General features: G+C 42.7%; 1 protein-coding gene across 1 annotated transcript in view; it reads left to right on the top strand.

Annotated features, from left to right (window-relative positions):
* Positions 1 to 27,213, top strand: part of gabbr2 (gamma-aminobutyric acid (GABA) B receptor, 2) — a 194,996-nt gene that overhangs the window by 119,828 nt on the left and 47,955 nt on the right. Inside the window, exons 8-13 of the mRNA XM_030412068.1 lie at positions 5,015 to 5,075; positions 12,917 to 12,997; positions 13,936 to 14,086; positions 14,423 to 14,555; positions 16,269 to 16,376; positions 20,583 to 20,705. Coding sequence (XP_030267928.1) covers positions 5,015 to 5,075; positions 12,917 to 12,997; positions 13,936 to 14,086; positions 14,423 to 14,555; positions 16,269 to 16,376; positions 20,583 to 20,705 — 657 coding nt within the window. The remainder of the gene's footprint in view (positions 1 to 5,014; positions 5,076 to 12,916; positions 12,998 to 13,935; positions 14,087 to 14,422; positions 14,556 to 16,268; positions 16,377 to 20,582; positions 20,706 to 27,213) is intronic.

Genomic DNA, 27,213 nt, shown 5'->3' on the forward strand with positions numbered 1-27,213 from the left:
CACTGCATTCAGAATTGATCCTGGTGGCTACGCTAGCTACAAGCTGTGTGTGTGTGTGTGTGTGTGTGTGTTCCCATTGAGCCGTTAGAGGATATCTCCTCTTCCCTGCAAAGGCCACTCCATTATTAGAGGATGCCATGCTGCTCCCAGCCTAGACAGCCAGTAGGCATGCAGGGACTTATAGTACATTGGGACATTACTCATATCATATTCATAACTGTGTTTACAAATAAATGGCCTGAAAAATAGTGAGGAAGTGAAAAGAAAAGGGAGGCAGATTAGTGCTACTGGGAAATTACACAGGTACAGTGTTGAGGAGATACTCTGCATCTTTGTTGCCATCTTTTCATAAACGCTGATTAAATGTGGAAGGGTGTGGGACTAAATTCAACGTGGCACACAAGAGAGAAGTGGATACACACAATAAGATATAGATACAGAATATTGGTACAGTACATATACTGTATGCACTGGATAAGTGAGGAAGAGAGAGAGGAAAATAGCCTTGAAGAAAATAAGTACAGTGCACTGACGTGTGTCATTGTGAGGCCCCGTGGGACTGACTTCCCACAGGGTTGTATGTGTGTTTCAGCAATGCGCCAAATCCTCCAGGTCGTCATTCCTCACCCCTCTGGTCTCACCTCTCTCAGCACAGACCCACTCAGGGCTGCTGATCAGGAGCTTGCTGACATTGAGTCTTTCCCCAGAGACTTGAAGAAGCAAAAACAGCAAGGGAATATCGATGGCCATGTAACATTTCATTCACTTTTTACCCAAGGTACACAAATGATCTGCTTTCATATCTATATGGTCTCATGTTATTTATGCAGTGGTGGCAAAAGTATTAAAATCCAGTAGTAATACTTGAGTGTTGTTAGGGTTAGTTATGGACATAACACGTTACTGGTTACTCTGTCCAAAATGTAATCAGAAAAAAGTAATGTAAAAGTAATGTAGCTTTTTTAATTACGTCATCAAAGTCATGTAACTTATTAAATTAGATTACTTTTTTAACAAATGTTTGAAACTGGGTAATAAAGTTAAAATAGCTTGTCTGAAAAAATGACTAAATAAGGCAATGCTGCATGGCAGAATCATGCAACGTAATGATTTTTAAGTAGTACATGTACGCTTTGACAGGAAGGAATATATTCCGACATAAGTCTTTCGTACTCCGCAACATTTTGATAAGTAATTAAGTAATTTAATTCCATTTTTCTTTTCCAGAATGTTTTGCAACTATTTACTCCCATCACTGTTTACTAGAGTGAATGAAGCAATACCTCAGTGTAATAAAATTCCTGCATTTAAATTTTATGATTGAGAAAAAATACTGAAATATGTTCCTCAGGCTGACCTTGAATCAAAAAGAAAAGTGTTCATTATGAAGAATGGCCCTACTACTGTAACTACTTAACATTGCTCTGAAGTACTGAAATGCTTAAAGTAGACACATTACGCTCATTTTCAGGTTCGTCATTTTTTTTCTGTTGGCTTACTACCAGAATAGGTGTACGCACTGTAATGATTAAACAGAAACATCAGTTTTAGTACAGTTCATAGTGCAGCACTGTTTCCCCCCTCATTGAAATGCTCTGTTCTAGCTCCTGTCCAGTATTTTCTACATTACAGTGCGATGCAGACAGTGCAAAAATGTGCAAAAGCACATTGAGTGCGAAAGGGCAAATGTTTTAGTCCACATAAACCTACATGCTCTTGTTTTATTTATGTCCTACAGAAAAAGAATCCTCAGTAACATACAGTACATAATATGTCTAAGAAGCTAAATTATTTAATAAAGATGCTGTCTTTGTACAACCACAAATCCACAATAGAATAAAAACATTCTGTGTGAGAATGTTGTGCGAGTGGCAAACAATTATGTTGTTTGAAGACAGCGGCTTGGCAGCATAATTAAATGCACCTCTGTAACAAAAGATTTGAGATCTGTCGACTATTATAGCTGTTCTTTTAAGGGATTACATGAAATGAGATCAAAAGTGTTCCCTGTATGTAGCACACACTTCACACATAGAAACTTCTGCCCACACATGACAATCAAAGACATGGGAAGGCAATTTTCCTTCCACACTGCATACATCTTTTATGCTGTTTTCAAATTCAGATACAGAAGAGCAGCTATTACACAACTCGATCGGTTCGCTCTTGGTTTGCAATAACTTCCACAAGGTTTTCCAATAGGATGACTCCATGTGCAAGCACCACTGAAACAGCCATTTCAGGTTGTTTACCCTTGGATTAAATGTTATTTGTGCATGTGTGCTTGATCGTATGGGATCATAACCCTGGCTTGAGCCTTGTGTCCATCCTTATGTCACGATTTTAGACTGCGTGTTTGCAGTGTGCACACACGCATCTCATGGGACCAAACCGTTACCATTCTGCGCTGCTCTCAATTCTGCTGAGAATCTGGAGCAGAGCGCAGGAGAGTGATCATGGAGGACTCCACAGTATTGATCTGGCTGCTGTCAGGGCCACAGAGAAGAAGGCTGACGTTGCTGGGAGAGACTCTCAGGGTGGAGAGGGTGCAGATAGATGCCAGAACCACAGGATGATGTACACAAGGGAGGGCCACATGGGTTGTGATTGGGGATGACAAGTGTGTGGGTAAAGGTTTGTTTTGCTGTTTTTTTTATTTTTTGTGTCTGTGGTCAATGGTCATCAATGTCTTTCTGTGTAATGGTGAGTCACATAGCCTGAGGCTTGACAGTCAAACAGACACACTGAGGTGAAAGAGAAGAAGGAGGTGTTCATGATGTGTATCTGTTGTTAAAGTGTAAGTGTGTGCTTCACAGCTACATTCACATCAGGTGTGTTCCCACCTCAAACCCTTAAAAAACCCAGAGGAAGTCACACCTGCAGCCCACAGACCAACGTCTCATTTGACCCCAGCACTACTGTCGCTGACAGTATTCTCACCTCCACACACAGAGTAATACCTGGCCGCCTCCACTTGTCTCACCTCAGAAGCACACACACACACACACACACACACACACACACACATGCCCAGACACAGTGATTGCTCCATCAGCCACCATTGTGTCTCAGGCCTGAACGTCCTTTGAATACTAGACAAGGGACACCTGTCTGGGTCAATACACTCCAGTGAGGTTGCCTAAGCTGCAGAGGAGCATAATACCTTGTGGAAAGAGGCTTTACAGCAGCTTCTTTGAATTTTGGTCAAAAGAGGTTAATTTAATCTTTGTAGCACAGACATTTATTTCCAATTAAGACTGTCAGAGTCGGTGCCTCTGCATATGTTTGATATACTTTGCATATTCTGCAAACCGTGTATACACTCGAGAGAACAAATTGGGGGGCTGTTTAAATAACGGCACGCCATTTCAATAAGGTTTGCGATGGTTCCACTTTTGCTAATGTGAAGGGCAATTATGGCAGCGATGCTAATGCACAGCAAGAGCATGACTGTGCAGCTACTCCAGAAACCTGGATGCATGCACTCACAGTCATCAGGGGTTCAAGTCAGGTTCCCCTATTTTCAACCCACATTGTCTGACCCTGTTTACACACCACCGCTGCCTGAATGCAGCACCTAATGAGATGAACTGAGGTGCACGGCACAGTCCTTCAGACATAATTGCGCTGCATATTGTAGGGAGGAGCAGCTTGTGACGAAAGCATACTTGTTAGTGTCGGCAAGTCAGATTGGCTGTGGTGTGGCATCACTAGCACAGGATCCGCTGTACATCACCAGGGTGAAGGCAGCATTGGAGAGCCCTGTGTCTCAGGAGTAGATCGTCCTGGTTGTGCGACACGCACCACACATGCATGCACGTGGGCATAATGTGACAACATGTTAGGTTCATACACATAGACATGCTCGCGGGCGCACACTCAAACATCAAAGATGCCACACAAAGACCAGGATTCAAACAGAGGGGTGGGATACCGTGCCGCTACTTCAAAGCTTGCCTTCTTTTTGAGGCAAAATTGGCTCTCCAGCTTCCTTCCCCATATTTCCCCCTCAGCTGTCTTTTAATCAGCCAATGCAAATGCTCCCTCTCTCTATCTATCTATCCATCCATCTATCCATCTATCCATCTATCCCTTTCGCTCTCTGCTCTCACCTTTGTTAGCCAGCCAGTAATATGTAAACCCAGTTAAATGTGTAATTAAGGAGCTCTGTAAGCAGATGGCGGGCTGAATTAATTGAGCAGTCTTGGTAGATGAAGAGGGAGAGGAGGGGGTAAAGAGACGGAGCGAAGGAGAAAATAGAACAAGAGGAAGAGAAAGAATGAGAAAACATTGGAGAGATAAACCGACAGGAGCCAAATTGATTTGAATGTGTGTTACGATATTGCCACAAAGTAGAATCGCGTTTGTCTTCCTTGTCTGCGTCTGCGCTCCCTGGCTTGAAATTGCTTATGTTCAAATCAAAGACTTTCCATTGTTATTTTCCTGTCGTTTGAGGGTGGTGGTTGACTGAAAAAAAAGCACACCTTCCTGAGCGAGAAATGAACGTTGAGAAATAAATCGGCGAATAAAACCTCGGCCGAAATCACTGACCGCTGCAGACCTCTCCGTGGCCAAATGTGTGACACACTTAAAGAATTGCCTTTTAAATGCAGTCTGAGCCCAGATTTGTACCAATGTGAGCAAACACATTTAAATCGGGCCGTCTCGCTGATCTGATGTTGTTCCAAGGATATTAGCAAATGAATTGGCCCGAAGATAATTTTGTTTACCTCTATAAACAGATCAATTTTGGCCACTTCTAATCAAATGAGATGCAGTATGTGCAGGAGCCGAGACTCTGCCCTTTGCCTGCCAACACTCCAGTATCGGGAAAGCACTGTGCATAAATTTAGTTGAACTAAGCTCTTTTTTTTGCTACTAGAATTCACTGTAGTGCTTATGCTGCATCTTCTTCAGCAGAATAGGATGTTTTTCTTACTTTAATTATGTATGGTATGTGTTAGATTAAAGACACATATTAATTCTCTTTTTTTCTTCTTCTTCTTCTTTTCAGGGCCAAGTCATGTTTCGGAACGGAGAGAGGATGGGCACGATAAAATTCAATCAGTTTCAAGGTAGGTATTGATGCTACTACGTCTCTGCACCTTAGGTTACACTAGATCACTCTTCTCTTTAGGTTTTCCACAGTCATTTAAGACCTTAACCTTTACGCAATTTGTCTTGAATGGAAAACACTGTTTCAGAGCATCGACAATTTTGTTCTGCCACGCTGATGCATCCGTGAGGCAGCTCACTTCACTTCACATCATCGCTTGTTCTTTACCTGAATCCTCTATTATCGCTACAATTTCTTTGTTCAGTAAAACCTGCAGTTGTCTTCCAGCATTTCGCAGAATTTGGAAAAGCAACTTTTCAAGTTAGAAGGCTGCCACAATTGATATGCTGGTACCTATAATAGGTCCTGAACCAATAGGGCTTAGGAAAAGGTTTGCAGCAGAATCACGAACATGAAAAAGGGAGGCTGAAGGATTTAACAGTTTTGAAGTCAGAAGCTTTGCACTCACATTTATCTAATTAGTTGTTTTTCTTAGAGAGGATAGTCATTATTTGCATGACTACCAGCGTTGTCAGAAAAACATAAACATGAAAAGTCGTAGACATTTTTCCATTGAGGAAAGTCCCCACAGCCTTTCTATACGGACTTGCATGTCCTCTCTGCGTCAGTGTGGCCCATGGTGTTCTTCTGTGCTTGATCTCCTCTGTAGTGATAGTATGTCTGTCTGGACAGTTACAGTCTGTAAAAAATATGCCTCAGTAGCCTCTGTCCTCATAGCATCATCCTTAGGTTGTTTTTGAGCCTGCAGGGCCTGCTGAGTGGGAGAGTAACCCAGAGATTGCATCTCAATGCAGGGGATTCCCAGCTCCGAGGCTCCCCAGACTGTATGTAGCACGCGGCATGGGGCTGTTCAGTCCTCTCTGCCTAACCATCTTATCTTCCCCACTGCAGAGGGCTCGATCCCTCTGGCTGCTTACATCACACTCTGCATGTGAGATAGAGAAAAGTATGTGTGCGCTTATGTGTGTGTGTGTGTGTAGGTGTGTGTGTGTGTGTGTGTGTGTGTGTGTGTGTGTGTGTGTGTGTGTGTGTGTGTGTGTGTGTGTGTGTGCCTCTCCTCTGCGCATGGAGGCTAGAGCTGTTCCAGTCCAGGCTCAGTGGGTTTGACTGAAATGGAAATAGAGACTGCACAGGATTTACAGCCATTAAAATATATTTTGTTTGACCTTTAAGTTAGACTAAATGAACACATATCATTTGTATGAAGAGTTTTTAGTTATGCATGGACATGTGTATAGGGTAGCGAAAACAAGATAATGTGTCCCAGTTCCCTGTTGGATAGTAATTATACACAGTAGGTACTGTATACCATTTATCATAATATACTGCTTTTACATTTGAAAGACCAAGTGATTGGTTTTATTTACTGTTCTACAGTGACAAAGAATGTGTTCAGACAGGCATTAATCAAGCTGTGAATGAAACAAAACTAGCAATTACACAATAGGAAGAAAAATGATTTCCCAAAGACTTAACAGATATATTTTGTTTCACGAGTCATCATTCAAACACACATCTTATTTTATTTATTTACAGCTGAACGTGACTTCTATGTCCCTCTGCACGTCGCAGGACAATAATGTACATCAACGGCACACTCAAAAGAGTCCGGCAATACATTTATCAATATTTTGACATTTCTTCCATCAGTAAAGCAACACATGCATTCTCATCCAGCAGGAAAAAATTTCAGAGGCAAATGGATTATTGTCCAACATTAGAATTAGGCATTTTTAAGAAGAAAAATCAAATGCAAAGAACAATGAAAAATACTTAAATGAAAGGCTGAATTTGTTTCTCTGCTGTTCACAAGTATTCCCCTTTAGTATATGTATGTCTTGCTATCATTATTTGGATGTCAAAGACACAGTTCACATGGAACCAGCTTGCAGAGGACCACTTACATTTAAACCTCATCTGCCACAATCGTGATTAGACCCTCTTTCTCCATTCTTTGTATAAAAAGACCTGTTTTGTTCATGGAAACCTGCTTATCAGGATACACAACCATTCTAAATGCCGCCATGCACTGAAGGAGGAGCCGTTTTAAACACCTCGGATATGAGGACGTATAATGGGGGCATGTAAATACTAGGGGTGTAACGGTTCTGAACCGAAACCGAAAACCTCGATTTTAAAGGACTTAGGTTCAGAAATTCATTCTATCTTCCCGAACCTCGGTTCATCCCCGCCCCGCTCCCGTTTCATTTCTGCAAGATGGCTAATAAACCTGCGCTAGCAGGTCTCCCGGTCACACTCCGGTCAGCCGTGTGGAGACATTTTGGGTTTCCAGTTGATATAAACCGCGAATTTCCACTGGATACGTGTCCGCTGCGTCATGGCTCTGATCTGGTTTTGCTCCGCCGTCCGGTTGCGGTTTGAGTCCGCCACGGCACAGTACGGTAGACAGCTGGCGTCGCGAGGCCAAGGAGTTCTCATGATAACCACATAATCACTTGCGACCGCAGTTATAGGTCTGTGTTATAAACACAACATCAGGAAGTATTCCCGACCGAAGGATTAGTACAAGAGCTTGTGTATTTTTTGAGATTTGTGTGCTGGTGTCAACACGGAGTGTTTTATTATGAAAAGTAGGTCATATTGTTGTTTTGGTGATTGACTTCCTGTCTGCTCGGTGCTAAATTCAACTGAAAAGTCGCACAAGTGACCATCTGTCGGAAATACCACAGGCAGCTGTATCAGAGTGGAAGATTGACAGACCAAACGTCACCATTCCCATGACAACGGATAACGCCAAAACAAATGTAGACTGCTTTTTATTTTTGTTATACCTCAGACTGGTTTTTCAATCTTATTTTATTTAGACAATGTAGACGGGTCTTAAGACAAATGTTTATTTTTTGTATTCCTGGATAGTTAAGAGATTAATAGATGTGTTTTAAAAATATATATATATATTGTTTATTTATTGTGGACTGGTCTAAAGAGAAGTGTTATACTTGGTTAAGTTGATATAACTTAAGTAATGTTCATGTTCTTGATATTGCAATGCAACCATCCTTTAATAAAATGCAGACATTTTTTCTGGAAGTTTTCCAAAAAGGTTTTTCAGGATGTTTTTAAAAACCGAGGTTTGAACCGAACTGTGTGTCCAAAACCAAAGTTCGAAATGAATTGTGGGTTTGGTGAACCGTTACACCCCTAGTAAATACAGCGTTACGTCTGATGACCCTCTCGTCTCTACCTGGAGGTCACCTGCAAGAATAAAACCAAACAGCAGGAGGAGCACTAACTGGGACAGAATGCAGTCACAAAAAAACTGAATGAATAGAGAGCAGTCAAATAGAAAAGACTGGAGGATAGTGCTTCAGGGGACAGAGATGTTCAGAAAAATGACACAAACGCCTTATCCTAAACCATTGCTACACAGTTTGTCTCTCTTTCTTGCTCCCTGAGCTGAGCTGCTTGTCCACCGTGTCTCGAACACACTCTTCCCTCAACCAAATCCTCCCCCGTGTCACAGCTATATCTCACTATCTTCTCCTAGATTTATTATATCTCCTCCATCCCTCCTTAACCTTCACTCCATCACTTCTTCCTCACTTGTCAGGGATCTTGAATTTGACACATGGAGAGCCTGAGCTGGGTGGAGAGGAGAGGATGGACAGCCCCAGCTTGAATATTTCAAAAGGCACTGATCCCCAACATGACCCTATCATCTGTCCTCAGCCTCTGATCCTCCACTTTACCCTGTCAGGCGTTTTTAGTCAGGGGCCTCAATGGCTCTCATTCTCACTGTCTCTCATGGGGATACGAGATAGCTCGCTACCAGAGGTCTTGATCACAGTCACTGTCCCTCTGAGTGCAGATTTTAAATCAACACAATACAAGGCCTGGTAGATAAGGAAACATGGCCTTTCAATAATATATATATCAGCAAGGTGAGGTTGTGAAATGTGCGGGCTAAAGGTTAAGATGTTTTGGATCTTAAGAGATAAGCGATAGGATTTACTGTCTACAACACCCTTCAAGTAAGAATTAATTTCCTGCCTTTCTATCATCTTGTGCAGGAATTTGAACTAGCAACACCCTCCCTGCTGTCAGTTTACCTCCAGGCAATAGTCTTCTCACAGTCCTTTCAAGTTAAATAACTCACAAGGATATCATTGAACTGCACCACCAATGCTTCTCAATGAAGCAGCGTTTTTATTTTATTTTTATTTTTTTCTCCACCGTGTGAGAGTTTCACTGATCTGACATAAAACAAAATATAATTATAACTCGATCAAAGAAAAGCTAATGCCAGCATCGTGGAGAAGAACTCCAAATTGATTTAATCACGTTTACAAAGACTGCTGCAGAGGTGGGTCCGAGTACGCGTGATAAAAGATACCCGGGATTCGGCGTGATGAAAGACATTTATTGTTAATCAAGCCCAGCAATTACCACTTTGATTCGAGTCTCTTCTCCAAAATAAGACAAATCAAATCAATTCTGCGTTTGAATTGCAGGTGCGTCAGAGAAAAATCAAATACACAACGGTTTTGAGAATTGTGACTGAGCTAACTACACTGAGAAAAATAATTATTTTTTTTCCGGTCTTTATATTTGGCTTATATTGCATTTTCCCCTAACTGATAGTGTGTGATTTAAATTGCTATCTTTGTACTTTCATCTGGACCACAAGAAGACTAGCAACCACTCTATGGAAGCTAAAACACAATATTAACGAGATATTTTTTAGTTCCAGGGCTTGTAATGTACAGCTGTTGCTACCTTGCAGGATAAGATTTTAAAAAATAAAATAAATTATGTTCCATTGTCATATGGAAAATAATAATAAATAGTATCTAATAAAAAAAAAAAAAAAACAATAAAAGGACAAAATGATATATGACAATACCACATTGACAGAAGCCAATCTTCATATTGAGGATTTCTGCCTTTACTATACATTTAGCAATGACATGCACACTAATAAAAGGTAACAACCGTACCGGTGACCCTGCTCCCCTGTTGTGGAGCTCCTTAATGCTCCCCAGATCCCGATGGACGTGCTTGTTATTATTGGTAACGGTGGAAACGGTAATATAACTATTATGGCTTTCAGCACAGAGTCCATTCGTTCCCATTGAAGATACAGACATTTAGAAAATGTTTTTTACAAAAAATACACTTCAGAAAAGACGGGTAAATTTCACCAAATATGATGGCATTGTAGTTTTTAACAAACATCGCTCAGACAGAAATAAATAAATGAATCAATGTTAATTGCGGACTATATTGGGTGTTTTCAGCAGCAGGACGTTTTAAATGGGATTGGTTCAAAATAAACTATGATGCCAGCGATCATCATAATGAAGAAACATGTTACTCACATAACATATTTGTGTTTGTACAGATGTTGTTCACCAATGTAGCTTCATTGTACACAGGAATAAGCAATATCAAGCTTAAGTACATGTCCTATACTTAAAGGTGGCATTGATTCTTTTTGGCCGTAAAAAAATATTGAATATCACCATCAGTCATGCCAAATTAACAAATTCACCACAGCCTGTATTGTCATAAAGCATCTAATGAAACAAAAAGGGCATTAAAAACGTTGCGCAGGCTGAATGACAGGTAGAGCTTTACCAGCCTGCCGCAGCCATCAATATTCCCTGTGGGGACAGAGTGCTGGGATAGTGTTTTAGCATCTCAAAGGAAGAGTGCTGATATACAATCCCTTCTGCTGTTTAGATCCTAACAAAGGACGTGGTCAAGGGAAACATCGTTATTGATCCTCGTTCAGCATCGCCAACTTTGAGAAACACAAATCCTGATCGCGTATGCACGTAAAACTCACTGTTCCGAAATTGTCACATACAGTCAGTGGAACATTTTTCAACACGTGCTGATGCTTTGATGCCAGAATTGGAGATCAAATGAGGTGATTCATTGAGAGGAGAGGGGAGGAGGGGAGAGGGGAGGAGGGGAGAGGGGGCGGCGGTGCCCTGTGATGCCGCAATAGCTGATGTTATCTGTCATTTTCCTAGTCAAGGACAATACCGCTGAGGAGTTCAATGGGGCTCTAAGAGTGATAACAGGGAGAAACAGAGAGAGATTTGCGCGTACAAACCAGACAAAATTGTAGGTTGTTTGTAGTGCTTACCATAAAAAAAAAATAAAAAAAAGAATCAGAATAATCCGTCTTCTCTTCCCTTGCCCCTCCTTTCTTCTCCTCTCCCTGGTGTACGCTTTAAGTGAGTAATCTTTATGAGAGAAGGAGAGTGAAGGCCCAGGTTTGTCTGACAAGGTCATGCTTCCTCCAAATATTACACCTGAGGGACCTATAGCTGTTGCTAAAATAGAAAACACTAAATCCTAAAATAGCTGCGTAGAGGTTTGAGCAGAACTCCACAGAGACAGTGGTGTTTACAGGCTGGGATGTACAGCAGTTTTACGTCCCTTTGACTCCATCTACAAAACACTAAAGACAATGTGTATTACAATATAAATACACAGGTTGCAATTGCATTTATTTGTTGTTCCCTTCTGCGTCAGTTGAGGATTATTTTAGTGTGCTATTAAAGTCTGGTTTTGCTGCATTTGTATGTTTTTGCCTGGTCGCATCACAGCTAGTTTCTGCGATATCTGCTCTTCGGCGCCATTTAGATGTCCTTGAGGTGAAATAAACTGATAATTGAGAGGAAAAAAATCAGGAAGACCATTTCCTTGTTGAAGCTGCATCGAAAAGCTACCGATAGAGGTCTTTATAAGATAATCTTACTGAGTACCTTTATGTTAGGGGTATTTTGTTGTTATATTACTAATGTGTTCTCAAAAGATCCTGTGATTTAAAATTACTCTGTGAGGTTGCAACACTGTGCCAAGCCGTACAGCTGGAAGCTGGATCAATTCTTTACTGTGTCCAATTAGTGCTTGAATTAGATTTATTTGTTCTCTCCAAGATTTTCCTTTCTCCAAATAAGGATCACCGATGCTGCATTTTATAAACCCTTTAACCTGCTTTGTATCAGCCAACTATTACTTCAGCACTTTATTGCATAATGAAGTTGGCAACCTGAAAGATTTCATAAAACCCACCAGATAAATGAGAATAGAAAACTTGTCTAACTATGAAGAGTAATGCTGGGCTGTTGGCCATAACACCACACATAATTCAATTTTTCAGCTATGTGAGGGGCTCAGGGGATCAGTCTGTCGGTTGGTTGGTCCACCACTTTGGTCTGGAAAAATATATTAACATCTGCTGGATGGATTGGCACACTATTTTATATTGACATTCATAGTTTCCAGACGATAATTACCTCATGACTGCTTGGAAACCCAGATTGTTTCTCCCAGCACCACCTTGAGGCTGATGTTTGTAGTTTTGAGAGTAATAGCTCAATAATCATTAAATAGTTTGCCATCACATTTGGTAAAGACACTGATGTTCCGTTCATGTTCTGCTCAATCATGTTGTAGCTTTGGTGATGCTCTAATTTTGTATCATCTCAAAACTGCAGTTAGTCAGATGCTTTGGTTCATGACCAAACTAAGCAAAGCTTACAACATTGCCATCAGCCCTAACTTAGAGAATGTTAGCTAACCTGCTAAACATCAGCAGACTGTAGTGATTATTGTTGGTATGCTTCCATTAACATTTAGTACCAAAGCATTATCTCACAGGGCCGCTAGTACGGTTTAAACTTATCAGTCTAATTTAAAACTATATTATGCAGCGGATTTAATTGCTTTGAAAGTGTGAAACCAGCCCGGAGGGTGAAGACAAAAGGGCGCAGTCATCTAGCAGCCAGTTTAAGTGCTTGCATTTATTCTAATGTTAACATATATATGTGTGTGTGTCTGTGTGTGTGTGTTATTCAACAGAGGGCCAGGAAGTGAAGGTGGGAGAGTACAACGCGATTGCCGATGTGCTGGATCTCATCAACAACTCTATAAGGTTCCAAGGTAAGAGGACGACTGGATATGTGTGTTTATGTATTCGGTTTTGTGCGACTGTGTGCGCAGTGATGCAGCGGTTTAAAAACCGCTGAAGAAGAAAAGGATCTCCTGATGCCTATGCTGAGTGTTTATATATATACGTTAAAGGACCATCACTTACCACCTGAGCGCTCCTGTCCACCTGCTCACTTGAACCCAAACTCCCTCCAGCACACAGAAGTACTCAGGCACACTCAGACACCGCCACCAGCACCACCCAGCACCTCCCAGTGTAGGGACTCGCTACTCTCCTTTACCACTCTGCACTGTCCTCTCTCAACTAAATTATTTACCAGTCCATTTTTCACCCCTCCCGCGTTCGCTTGTGTTGACATACTTTGTAATTTGTTCGATCCCCCTGGCTATTCTCCCCACCACCACCGTCCCACTCTTCTTCCATCTTCTTGGCCTTGCCCCGCATACAGAAACTCTGGGACGGCACCATCTAAGATGCTTGTTTCCACATCCCTGACCACAGTAAGTGGAGATGTGTAAGATGATGCCATTGCGATCGATCGGCGCATACTGGGCAGGAGAAAAATAGAGGAAAAGATAAGAAAGTGCACTGTCTAACCACAATAACTTGACTGTGGCGCATTGAGAGCCTTGCACTCACCTCTGGGAAACTGAGTACCAGGAAATGGGTCTCAAATGACTGGATGCCTGCTGCAGTGTCACTATTTGTGGTTGAAGTGAAAAAGAATTTGCAGGGGACCGGTTAAGTTGTCAGAGTGAGAGAGAAACCTCACTGTTGTTGAACTACATAATAGTCATTTTAGGCAGGATACTGTAATATACCCTGCAGACGACATCTGAGTGGGAAGTTTCAATGTTACATTATGTTTGAGGCTCACTCATTTTGAGAGAAACCTTTTCTTTTGACTGTCACACCTTTCTGTACTCAGGCGTGGAGCCACCCAAGGATCGTACATTTGTTCGCCTTCAGCGGCGCCACATCAACGTGCCCCTCTACAGCATCCTGTCCACCATCACCATACTAGGCATGCTGATGGCGGGGGCCTTCCTGTTCTTCAACATCAAGAACCGCAACCACAGGTCAGCTTTTAGCATCCCAACATCCTTTAGGATAGAAGGATAGAGGCGGGGATTAGATGAAGGATAGCTAGTGAAGGTGAAACAGATAAACACGCCGTGCAGCGGGAAAGTAAATGAGGGGTTGGTGTTGAGGGAGAAGAAAGAGGGGAATGAGTCAAGGACGAGAAGAATCAGGGGAGAGTGAATGGTATTTGAATAAAAGAACGACAAATCATGAGAATGATTATTAACCTTTAACTGTCTGTAGGTACAGTATTATTTTTCACGGTTCACTCTCCTCCATGCCGTAGCATTTTTGATGAATGGGACCCACTCTAATTCTTGTGTTTCCTTCAGACTCATCAAGATGTCCAGTCCCTACATGAACAACCTGATCATCCTCGGAGGCATGCTCTCTTACGCCTCTATATTCTTGTTTGGCCTGGATGGGGGTTTCGTCTCTGACAAAGAGTTTGAGACCCTTTGCACTGTGAGTTCACTCAACACATTTTACCAATACATAAATGATGAATAGAAGTTGGGGTCAGATGCCTGTCATATTCTGTTAGCTGTGGTTATGGATAGAGCTGCAAATTGTTATTCTTATTTTTGATTTATCTGCCAAATGGTTTCACATGAATCATTGAGTTTATAAGAAGATAGATAACAATTGGCTAGAATCCAAAACTACATATCCAGATTACTTAATTTGTCCAACCAACAGTCCAAAACCTGAAGATGCCTCGTTAACTATCATAAATGACAAAGAAAAGCAGCGAATCTTCATATTTGAGAAGCTCAAACTAGCAGAAATTTGACATTTTCGCTTGAAAGATTACTAAAACGGTTAACAGGTAACTGCGTTGTGAGTGAATGAGGTGCCATGTTTCGAACAGCGGTCCACTGATGTGAATTTGCTCTCCTGTAACGCTGCTGGACTCATTATGGACTAAAACAAAAACCTACACCTACATTACCCACAATTCAACTTAACTATTGAGTGACATCACCAGAGGCAATTAATCACAATACACACAGCATCCTCTGGAGCCATAAGACGCTTTATACTGCTTTTTTGTCACATATGCAGTCGTGCTCCCTAAGACCTGTAAAAACCCTTGAATGTGTGAAATTGGTGAAGTGACTCTTTAATGGATTATCAAAATAGTCGACGATTTGTTTTCTTTCAGTTGTATAATAATCAACTAATCGACTAATCATGAATATTCATTGCTATTTTCTTCATTTAAATATTTAGAATGGGAATATTTTAGAATCTCGAGCCAGCATAGGGCGCATTATGTGTAACCCCCCCCCCCCCCCCCCCCCCCCAGGTAGCATTACTGTGTGACTATGTAGATGCTGGATTAATTAAAGAGTTTTGATTACAGCGATAACCAGCTTCCACTGAGATACCACCCCACCCAGACACACACACACACACACACACACAACTGAGTAAATGAAAGGCAGGGCACGTCTCGAGCTGCCATCCACCTGGCTGAAGCACTGCAGCAGAGCCAAAACAGAGCTTGTCACTGCAGACGAGGTTCTTCAGCAAGGGAGCATAGAGGTTGATCCATTCACTACCAATCAATACGTGCTGGTCTCCTTGAGAATAGACAGTGTAATTGTTTTGGAGGGTTTTTTTTGGGAGGGGGGGTTGTTGTCTTCTTTACCCTGTGCTTTGTCCCTGCCTTATTGCTTTCTGGATGTGCTAGAGAATGACAGGTGCAAAGAGCCAGGTGTAAATGGACGAATGCAGACGGTGTGAATGTTCACACACTGGTGTACTCATAAAAACAAACATGTGGATCACATGCAGCCGTCAGACACACAGTACACAGACGCTCTCTGTAGTTATTTTAGGACGTCATAGTCTATATTCTAATTCTAAGCTTTTAAAACATGTCAGCCTTGTCCTCTGTGCTGAAGCAGTAAGAAAGGTTCTACATTTTGTCTCTCGTTAAGATGAAATGCTCTCAGGAGTGTGACAGCCTCCATGGTCCAGGACGTTCTCCCGGAGCTCAACACTTAAGAGACGGGAAATAAATCTGACAGCTTCTTATTTTTAGAAATGCTATTTTGAATTAACTTCTTGTGGAAAAAATGCAAATACCTGTCAGATTAGATGTTGTGTGAGCCTTGATCACCATTTTGAAACACAGCTCTTATATTATGCATGTCCCTGTTGTTCTGAAAGGTCCGGACATGGATCCTCATCGTTGGATATACAACCGCTTTCGGCGCCATGTTTGCGAAGACCTGGAGGGTGCACGCCATCTTCAAGAATGTCAAGATGAAGAAGAAGGTAATGAAAATGTGTTACTATTTTATGATGAATATGAGCATGATTAAAAGGTCATTTCCAGATATCGGAACTGAGACGAACTTCAGCAATCGCCTCTGGTTTGGTCCAAATAAATCCTCAATTCAAAAAGTAAGATATGAAAATATTCCGGCTCTACATACCCTTATAACCCCCTGCTGATACCTCTCATGGTCCTGTCTGCCACTTCATGCCTCTCCTGGCCCTGCCTGCTGTGTCTTCTTGTCCCTGGAAACACTGTTTTTCACAGAAAAATAACCTCTGTATTGTGTCCCCCTATCCTCAAATTGACCTCCGTCTGCCTCACAGTCTCGGTTCAGTCTGAGTGTGTCCAGCCAGGTTCATTGTGAGGTGACTGAGCCCCTGCTTGCGGTGAGCCACTTAGCTTAACGACTAGCTGAGCTGCTTGCTAACAGCAGCTAGTCGCTACAGCCCAGGACAGCTACAGCAAAGGGTATAGTAGCGGTTAAGGGTTATTATACCCCCTATGATTTGGAGCTACCTTCAAATTCTTGCCATTTCCTCAAAATGGCCCCTTTAACTTTAGGTTTGTTTTAACATTTTTAGAATCTAGAAAAGGACAGAGCTAAATCTGTCCTTGTGAACTGCCATTACAGGCACATTACATGTGATCCTTTCTGGTTGAATGTGGCCCGGAGGAACCTTTTATTTCTCATCACACCATGTACATCTGTTGGATTGAATAACTGCCAGTTCATAAAAAACACAGGAGTCTCCATTAAAACATCCAGACTTGACAGTCTCATCCATGAAGCTTTCACATGCCTTTTAAAAAGCCCAACACTGGTGTGTGGGTGATTGTATTCACACTCATGCTTTTCAACAAACACTCTGAAAGACTGGCAGCCCCTTGCACCTGCTTTTAGAATCTTCTCTGAGAAAAAAAAAAAAGATTCAGAAATACAAATGGCTTTTTAAACATCTGACACAATCTGTTTCACTGGCCTACTTACATAAAGTGGTGCCGAGCTCACTGAGTGTTGTAACTATGCTCGGCCTTTTTGTATTTATAGATCTTGCTCTCTTTGTCACTCTTTCCCTCATCTCTCTCTCTCTCTCTCTCTCTCTCTCTCTCTCTCTCTCACTCGCTCTCACTCTCTCTCACCCTCTTGCATATTGGAGGAAGTGTGGGTGGCCTGCCAGAGAAAGAGAGCAGGATGAGAGGGAGGAAAGAGGGATGGATCAAAGAGTTAGAGAGGTTGGAGGGGAATGTGGGGAAGTAGTGACAGAAGGGAGGATGGAGAGACAGAAGGAGGAAGGCAAAGCAGGGCAGAGAGAGGGACAAGACAAACCAAGTGGCACAAATGGCAAAAAAAGAATAAAATAGGTTGGACACTGTGAAAAGAAAGCAGTGAAAAAGAGGGCAACAGAAAGATGAAGATAAGGAGAATCTAGATTACAGGTTAAAAGGCAAAGAGCTGTGACCAAGCTCTTCTTCAGCCTTTGCCTTTTTTGTTCCTTTTTCCGGCACAGTGCTGTGACGCACGTTGAAGTTACGGACGGTGGCGGGTAAATACTTTTCCATCTGTTCTGCTCATGCAACACTTGAATTTCGTTCAGCTGGCATTGAGTTTGAACGAGACAGAAGTAAATCTATTTAAAAAGTAACCACCATCACATGTCCCTGGCCTCCGGGCTGCTTTCTACCGCTCCCTGTTTTCCTGTTTGTGACGTCGAACACGACAAACTGAAAAAAACGGAAATTGGTCACTGGCAATGGGAAAGGAGTGAATTGTCAATAATTTTAAAAAAAGTTACATATATGTGCTACTTATCTCTGCTCAGGCCAACCAGTCCCACCTTCTTACCGTTCCAATCACGACAAAAGCACATGAAACAAGCACTCAGCACTTAAACCTCAAGATGTATTCTCTGTTGGTTCAAGGACTGCCTGCAGGACACTGACACACACACACACACACACACACACACACACACACAAACACAACTTCCTCCACGCTGATTGAGTGCAGGTACATTGGCTTCAGTAAAGCGATAGTTGCCGTATGTGCCCTGAAATCTCTGTCAGCCAATGTCAGGGGAGGGGAAAGCACAAGTGTCTAGCCATCCTTTTTTCGAACGGTGGGGCTGGAACCGCATCCCTCATCCCCCCCTTCCCTCCATCGTTCTTCCTGTACACTGGGGAGAGCACAGGTTGTAAATCAGGGGTGTGTTCGATAAGGGTTCCACTCGGTGGGCTTCGGCTGGCACTCCTTCACTTCTTAAATAGCTCAGTGCCAAAGACAGCATGTGTGTGCCTGTCGCGGGGGGGGGGGGGGGGGGGGCTGGGGGTTGGGGGGCTGACTGTCAATCAATGTCCTCCTTCTTCAAATACACACAAGCACACACCACAGACACAGATAAACATACACACTTGGAAAGAAAATCACCCTTTACACAAAACGCTCACCCACAGGCAGCTACTTGTCAGTCTGCCTATCTCGGTAATTTACTGAGGACTTCTTAGTCACATATTGGTTGATGCACACACACACACACAGGGCAGGCTAAAGAACACACACAGAAACACACAAACATAATAATTGAGGTGGTATGAAAGTAACGTCTTCATCGGAAACATGAAGACACAAGAGCCCAACTGCTACGTCAGAGTGCCAATAATACTGGGGGAAAGAAAACACTACTTAACACTTCAGGTAATTTAGAGCCATTAAGTAGTTTGTCTAGCAGACTCAGTTGGCAGAGTAACATTTCACAGTTCAACAGATGGTGGTGTACTTTCCTCTAATTTCCCTAAAACATGACACATCTTGCATGTCTTTATTACAACTTTTGCAAATAAGTTTTATCCGTCATTTAAACTACATTTTTACACATTGAAGTGTGTGTTTAGGTCTTATGGAGTACTACTGCATATTTGACAAAAGTAGTATCAAGTAGTATTTTGTGACTCCAGAAGAAGCTGCATGTAATCTGATAAATTGCCTCCAGAGATGTCACCCAGTGGCTACGTTGCATTGTGGGTAGTGTAGGCGCCTAATTTTGAAAAGAAAGAAGAATGTGCGGAATTAAGAAAAGGATATATCTGTAGTTCTGCTGTGTCAATTTGGATCATTTGTTTTTTAACTGTCCGTAATGAGTGCAACAGTGTTATAAGAGTGGAATACAGACCGGTGGACTGCTTTTCAAAACCACACTGCAACATCACTGGAGGTAATTTGACGGATTATATGCAGCGTCCTCTGGAGCCACAAAAGGCTCTACACTACTTGTTCACATATATAGTAGCACACCCAAGACCCGTAAACACACTATAATATATAAAATTGGTAGGGTTGCCTTTTTATCTATAGGTATTTTTATTGTTATCAATCTTGTCAAAAAGATTTCATTGGCATCGAAGCAGCCATTTGAACTGCTCCGCTTCTCACCGTCCTCCAAACTGTACTGAAGCATTGCAGTATTTCTATTTCCTCGCCTATATTTGTTCAGTGCCAACAACATCAAAAGAAACCAGATCAAAAAACAATCCCCTCACACATCTCATCCTGAGCCCACCGGCGGATGGAGACCCGTGCGAGACCGCTGCGCTGCATCTGGGCTGTGTGATACTCTCCAAACACGGCCCGGCTTGTGTTCCCTGACCTTTCGTTTGATGTGCCGTTCCAGCCAGTCAAACGCTATAATAAATAAAGATCACAAACCGGTCATGGCTTTCATCCCTCTAAAGTTCATGGTACAAAAGAGGAGCTTTTGTGGTTTACAGCTTTGGCTCTTGTTTGGTGGATCTTTTTCCAACTTCTCTTGCCACAAGGCAACAAAATCGATGTGTTGGTGACACAGTATTGACAGAACTCACTCCAAAAGTGATTCTCAGCCCTGGGCAGAAAGAGTAAATACACTACGTGTGCCATAGTGTCAAATAGTGAACCAGGTCTTGGTCTCTTGGCCTCACAGTTTGGCTGGTTTCCTATCTCAGTGGGTGGTTAATTGCAGCTAAATGCATTGTAATCAGCCCCTGATTAGATGGTTAGAATGAAACCAGCAGGGCTCTGGGTCCTGAGATGGGATGGGAATCACATAATTGCAGTGTTCAATAAGAAATGTTGTTTGAAATGGCTCCACAGACACACATACCATTACATAACATTAGCAGGTGTGTGCTTTGGCCTAATACAAGCATCTCATCTTCTTTTTCCCCTCCAGATCATCAAGGACCAGAAGTTGTTGATTATCGTTGGCGGGATGCTGCTAATCGACTTATGCATCCTCATTTGCTGGCAGATTGTGGACCCACTTAAAAGGACCGTAGAAGAGTACAGCTTGGAGGTCGGTGTGCATTTTGATGTTTTTATTTTCCACATCTTGTCTTAACATGCGCTTATTTTTTTGTTTATGTTGATATAGCATGATTGGCCTGACCTGGGAGATCCCCAATGACACAGATTCTTGCTAAGGATGCCTGTCAATTTGGAGTTTAGGCAAACAAAATGTCCGCCTTGGGCTGTAGTGCGAGCATCTTTGTTGTGCCTGTTATTTTTGGGTCAGGATGTGAGCCATCACTGCCTCCTGTGCTCATCCCATGGCCGGACATCTGCCAGCTTGGATGTGAGACATTGGCAAGGCCCGCTGGAAAAGAGGCACTTGGCATGACTTCGTCCTTGCTGGAGAGGCGGCATGGTTTGGAGTAGAAATGAACTCTGCTCTGCTGTGATTGGTTAGAGTATATTCAGAATCTTTTGGGATTGGTGCTGGACTATTCTAGCTGTGTGCCCAATTGGCTAAAGTGAACATACTGTAGCTTTGGCATTAGGGGTTGATGGTGTGTGAAGTGTGTTTGGGGTTGGGCATGACATGTTAGCATGTAACTGTCAGTGTTATTATGGAATGCAGACTGTGAAGTAGCAGGGCAGAGCTGCATGCTTATTTTCTTGGAGGATTTAGTAGGTCTGGTTGAATTGCCCTGGTGAGTTGTAAATGTCATTTTTTCCAAGTATAAAATAGTATGCAGTATGGCTTCACCATTCATCCGTCTTTCTGTAGATTTTAACACCAGTGTTGTCCAGCAGACTGCTTAAAGACGCTAGGTTAAATGCTTGAGTCAGGAAGATTTCGAGCTGCATATATTAAAATGGCTTTGAGAATATCAGCTCATGCCGTTAAAAAGATGGTTCAGTGTTCCACTGGTTAAACATAAGAGGCTGCAGCACTGATTCATTCCTCAATCTATTAAGTTGTTACACAAAAAGATGGGCTCGCATTAGGCTGAGGGCAACTAATGCAGTGTAATGGCAAAATGGGTAATAGAGCTGGTGCAGTGAGGGATATGGTACATTTGGGACGGGTCCTGTATCTATGTGTGACTCTGAATTTTTTGTAATGAGGTGCACTGCAGCTGTGGTTCGTTACGTCTGAATGTATTAATGAAGGTCTGTCGTCTGTATGTGAAACCAAAAATGCTAGTGAGGCGAGAAAAGTCCAAGAGAAAACTGGCAATTATAAGTTATCTGATGCCACCTTTAAAGGCTGTGGTTTATCGGACATGTCCATGTCTTTGGGCGCATTCAAATAACAACAAAATTATTTAAAAAATCTTCGAAGAGAAGACATCAGAACATGGATAGTGCTTAGTGGAAATGTCTTTCTAGGCAGCTTGAGTTGTTTTTCAAGCTGCCTGTGCCTCTGAACGTATGTCATGAGACTGTTCTCACTACCAAGTCCAATTTAATAGACAACATTGGTTGGAGCGGTCAATGACACTTATAATAAAGAGGTTGTCAGAGGGCCACTGCATTGACAGGCAAGGTCCAATAGTCAGGTCTTCAGGTCTTGCAGAGGATGGAAGGGTGGCTGATGGCTGGTCTTGCACCCAATTTTGACTTTTTAATGTCTTCAATTAACGAAAATCCTGTGAATGCCTTTCCAAGACAGCTGGGAGCAGGTCAGCCTTTCTTATTTATTTTTTTATTTGTCCTTGATGAAGCGATCCCTATGGGGGATCTCTGAGGAAGAAACTAGCGTAGAGATGCATGATATCTTGCCAGACTTATTTACATTCTTGTGCTCCTTTTGGCGTGCTCAGCAGGTATACTTAGCGCATTTGTACAACTCTAGACAAAGCCTTATTTCCTTTGTGATGATAGCCACTTATATATTTAAGCCTGCCTAAAGGGTGTAGCAAAGCCTTGCTTAACATATTCATTTGTGAATGTTGTCGGTGTGTGCAGTCGGGTCCTCATGGAGTATTTTCAGACTCTAAGCCCCCGGCCAGGGGAGTGTTGTGAATATATTAACCACTCAGTGTAGAAGTTTGCTTCCCCCCTGGGGTCATGGATCTGCATGCCTGGGCTGAAGCAGAGGCGCCACATGCCTGCCCAGCCTGCCAGATTTCCAGCACCAGTAGCAGTGGACCCTTGGGGATCAGCTGGGGGACAGGCAGCCTGGGGCTCCTCTGCGGCTGGCCTCCAGGCGTGTCAGGTGGGACCTGAAACCAGAAGGCAACCCAAATAGGAGGAGAGAGAGGCAAGGGAAAATGGAACAACAGTATGCACCTACACAGTGTTTGTGGTAATAAACAATATTAGGCCTTGTTCCGACTGACATTATCACTGCATCAAATAACACAACCTCATGGTTAATTTCTGCTCCAGGCTGCTGCACACAAGCTGAGGCTATCGGAGTGGCTGTGGCTCAGGAGGTAGAGCTGGTTGTCCACTAATCAGAGGGTCGGTGGTTTGATCCCCAGCTGCAGCTGCATATTGAAGTGTCCGTGGGCAAGATGCTGAACCCAAAATTGCTCCAGATGGCTGTTTCATCAGTGTGTGAATGTGCCTTTGAAAGGGTGAATGTTGTAAGTGTTGCAGGCCAGTAGACCAAAAAGTGCTACATAAATGCAAGTCCTAGTCTTAAAAGTTGAACCTACATTAGGGTTGGGCAACATATTGAAATTATAATGTCATCATGTTGAGACTATATACTGGCTTAGATTTGGCTATTGTTATGTCATGTTGTCTTTTTCTGGTTTTAAGGCTTCCTTACACTAACGTTATATCATTTTTGGAACTTACCAGATGGTTCTTCTTGCTCTACTACTTGCCTTTACCCATTTATTATGGGTTTTGTTTTGTTTTTTTGCCAAGTCCTAGTATCCATGAAGTACTTTTGAGGAGCTGTCAAAATAATGAGATATATATTGTGTATTACTATAAAAGCTTAATAATATGGTGAGATTACCTGCAGGGAAGCCCTAACCCTGGATCAGTTTCTGCAGCAAGGCCAGGCATCAAATTGGTCAAACTGTCCTAGATCATATTTGATTTCCTCTCTGCCCCAAACAAATGTTTTTAACACAGTTTAAATGTTTTCACTGAACATCCACTTGGGGGTTGGGAAACAGGACCAATGTGGGAACTCAGGAGCCAGTAAGTCCTAGCCTTGACTGACTAACTGAAATTGGGGCAAGGAGAAAGACCATTAGTTACTCAGTTTCCTGTGAGCTCTCACATCATGCTTGGCCATTCCTCCCCTGTGAATTCCCTTTCTCTGTTGTGTTTTTTTTTCTTTCCATCTCTCCCTCGCTTGGTGTCTTTGTCAGAACCTCCCCTCCTCTAACATTTGCATTTCCTTTCCCCACCGTAGAGACCTAAGAGAAACATTGGCCTTGGGTTCACAGAGCTGTATCTACCTGCTCTACCCAAGGGCATGCAGTATGACAACGTGGTGTTATTGAACTGTCACAGTGCTCGCTAGTCCACCATTGTTCAAACCGTCACACAGGGGGGTTTCCTTCTTGACTCACAAGCAACAAGGGTACTCACACATTGTTTACATCGATGGTGCAGTTGTTGCTTTTTTTTTTTTTGGTCGAATGCTCATAAAGTGGGATGACACTCAGGAGGGATCATCGATGCAAGTGTGTGCTTAGGAGAGAAATGTACTCTGGTATACTGAAGTGGGTACTCATATTTATGCCCTGTAGTGGTCAGAGATACAGGTACATCTAAATATTGTGAGTGGATAACTGGCTGTGGTTTAGATTTTGGGTGAAATGGTCCCACTCATGCTGAAGAATCAAGTTTTCTGCACCATCAGGGGTAAACCCACTGCTCCGATTCCAGCAAGCTAAGCTTAATGAGCTACCATTAGCAAAACTAGGGCATCCCCCTTTGCATCCTTTATTAGCATTAGCAAGAAGATGAAACTGTGAAGAGGCTGACAATGGATCCTTGTGGAATACTTCATAAAAGTTGACTGATTTAATACCCTCCCAAATAAAAGCAAAGAAGGGCCAGAGATCATGTGGGGAGTTACGTCTTTGAGACTCTAAAATGAGAGGAGAGTGACCCCCCGAGTCTCATTTTAATTACAGTATGTAGATGATATGCCTTCAACAGAAATGACTCATAACCTTGACATTGTCCCCAACCTCTTCAAACCAAGCCTAGCCTCTGATCTGCTCTTCAGTCTGTACTGCACAGAACTGCACACTGAATCTTATGTAATGAATTCAATAAAAAATCAGATAAGATAACGTTAAAGGCATCTGGACCAAGATTGCAATGACGATGGCACTTCTTCCACGTTCCCTACACTGGTCCGACCCCTAAATCCTCAGACTGCATTCTGCATATCAGTGATTTTTTTTTCTCCCAGAGAGTTTATTGAGAGCAGGAACAACTCTTGCTGCTCCAGGAACGTCCTGGGAATGCTGGTGGAGACGTCGGGCGGCAGTGAGCAATTAGATCCATTTTGTGGCTCGTTAATAATTGAGCGTTTGTTAATGGCGTGCAGGCAGACTGCTGGTTGCCATCAGATTAAGCCCTGCAGTACTGACACATGTTGCAGTGTTGATGCACACATGTGTATTGAAGCAGGTGAGAGTGTGTTTAACTCAATTGTTCATTTTCGTGTTTGTCGCGCCGTGTATAGGTGTGTGTTGGTGAATATGACCTTGTGTGTATGTTCCAGCCCGTATGTGCCCACTCATGCACGGATATGTTTTTGTACATATCGTCTGTGTGTTTATGTACACATTAACGCCCTCTCTTGTTGTCCTGGGCATTGTCTCCTGCATAATGAAGGACAAACCGTCGAGAAAGGATCATTAGCATTCTGGTGGATCCTGCCGCAGACCCCCTCTACTCTAGTCTGTCCTCTTGTCTCCTCTTCCTTTCCCCTCCCTCCTCTGTCATTTTTTCTCGGCTTGGAAGCTGCTGCAAGCATTGGCGGGCGGGCTGCAAAAAGAATATTGCAGTGTGGCATCACCATGGCAACGGCCATGGTTTCTGACATCCATAACACGAGCGCGGCACTGTTGATCCGTGAGACAAAAATAGCGGGTTAGAGAACCCACTTCAGGATGGCAACGCATGCAGAGAATATTTTAAACATCTAGAGACACATCTGCTGGGCTGATTATCAAAGACTGATAATGACACACACTCATGCATGCATATTTCCATGCAGATGTTTAGAAGCTCTCACAGAGGTTTCCCTCAGCGCTTTGACAATGCACTCATCTGTGTCAAATATATCACTGCACTAACAAGCCAACATATGACTTTAATGTGGAACCATTTCTCTTTACGAGATGGAATGATGGCCTTAACATTAATCTTACGGTCAGAGATGAGGTTGCCATTTTTTACTTAGGCCTTTAAATGGATCGAATGTGGCAAAAACTCAGATTACATTGTTATTTCTCTTGCTGATAGGCTGTGAAACACCATCTGTTCTCATAATATTTACACACAATATTGTCATAGCATGGGGAAATCACAAAATAGGGGAGAAGGACAGTTTTTGCATCTGTTTGCATTCTTTTTAATAATTTCATCAGAACTTGAAAGCGGACACCTGCTATCTTTGTGTAATTCATCTTGATCCCACCTTTTATTAGTCACTATTGGCAGTAATCAGCTACTTTTGACAGTGCTACTGCCTAGCAAGATCATTTCTGTAGAGTTCAGCATAAATGCAGCGTAATGCATCTCTGATGTTGACGTCATTGTAGTTCCTTTACAACCAGACTTTTCTTTTTACCTTTAAGATTAGAGTGGTCACAGTTGGGTCATCTATTTTCAGGCTTAGATGTAAGACAAACCTGTCTTTCACCTATCTTTTCCATCCATCTTCTTCCTCTCACTGGTCTGTACTGGTGATTCTCCTCTCACAGACCTGTTAACACACAGTGCCGTTCCCCCAGGCATGAGGTTTTCTCACATTCAATCTCCTCTCTTTTATTTATTGTGTTTTCTTTCCCTCACCATGTCAATTTGCTTACTTTGGAAACTGTCGCTCTCTCTTGCTCTCCACCGTTGTCACCTATCCCTTTCACTCCTTGTTGTCCCTTACGAGACGCTTCTCTATCAGAATTGTGTTACCAGCCTCTTTTCTATTTGCAGACCCCTTTCTTATTCCATACCTCCAGCTCCCACCTTGTGCTATCCCTCTCATGCTTCTCCTCATTTGGCCCGCTTGCACTCCTGGGAGAGCACTGAAAAAGCAGAGAAAATCGAAAAACAAGCTTGTGATAGCAATACCGGTGGACAAGACTCAGGCTGACCTGAAACATTCCGTTTTCTCCTTCCCACATTTCTTTCCTCTCGCCCCCCTCTCTCTTTACTTCATCTCAGCGTTTCTTTTTCTCACACTATCCTTTTTCTCTCAATTCACCATCTCCTGCTCTATCAATTTTCCAATTCTGTGTTACCTCTTCAAAGGGAGCCATGTCGTCGTTCCCAGCCAGGATTGGCTGTTGGGAGGGTGAACTGGGGAGAGTGTGACTGGAGGGAGGGTGACATGTGCCAGCAAAGTTCCTCCAGTCAGACAGATGAGT

The sequence above is a fragment of the Sparus aurata genome, chromosome 3, assembly GCF_900880675.1.
Source record: "Sparus aurata chromosome 3, fSpaAur1.1, whole genome shotgun sequence".
Classification (NCBI taxonomy): Eukaryota; Metazoa; Chordata; class Actinopteri; order Spariformes; family Sparidae; genus Sparus; species Sparus aurata.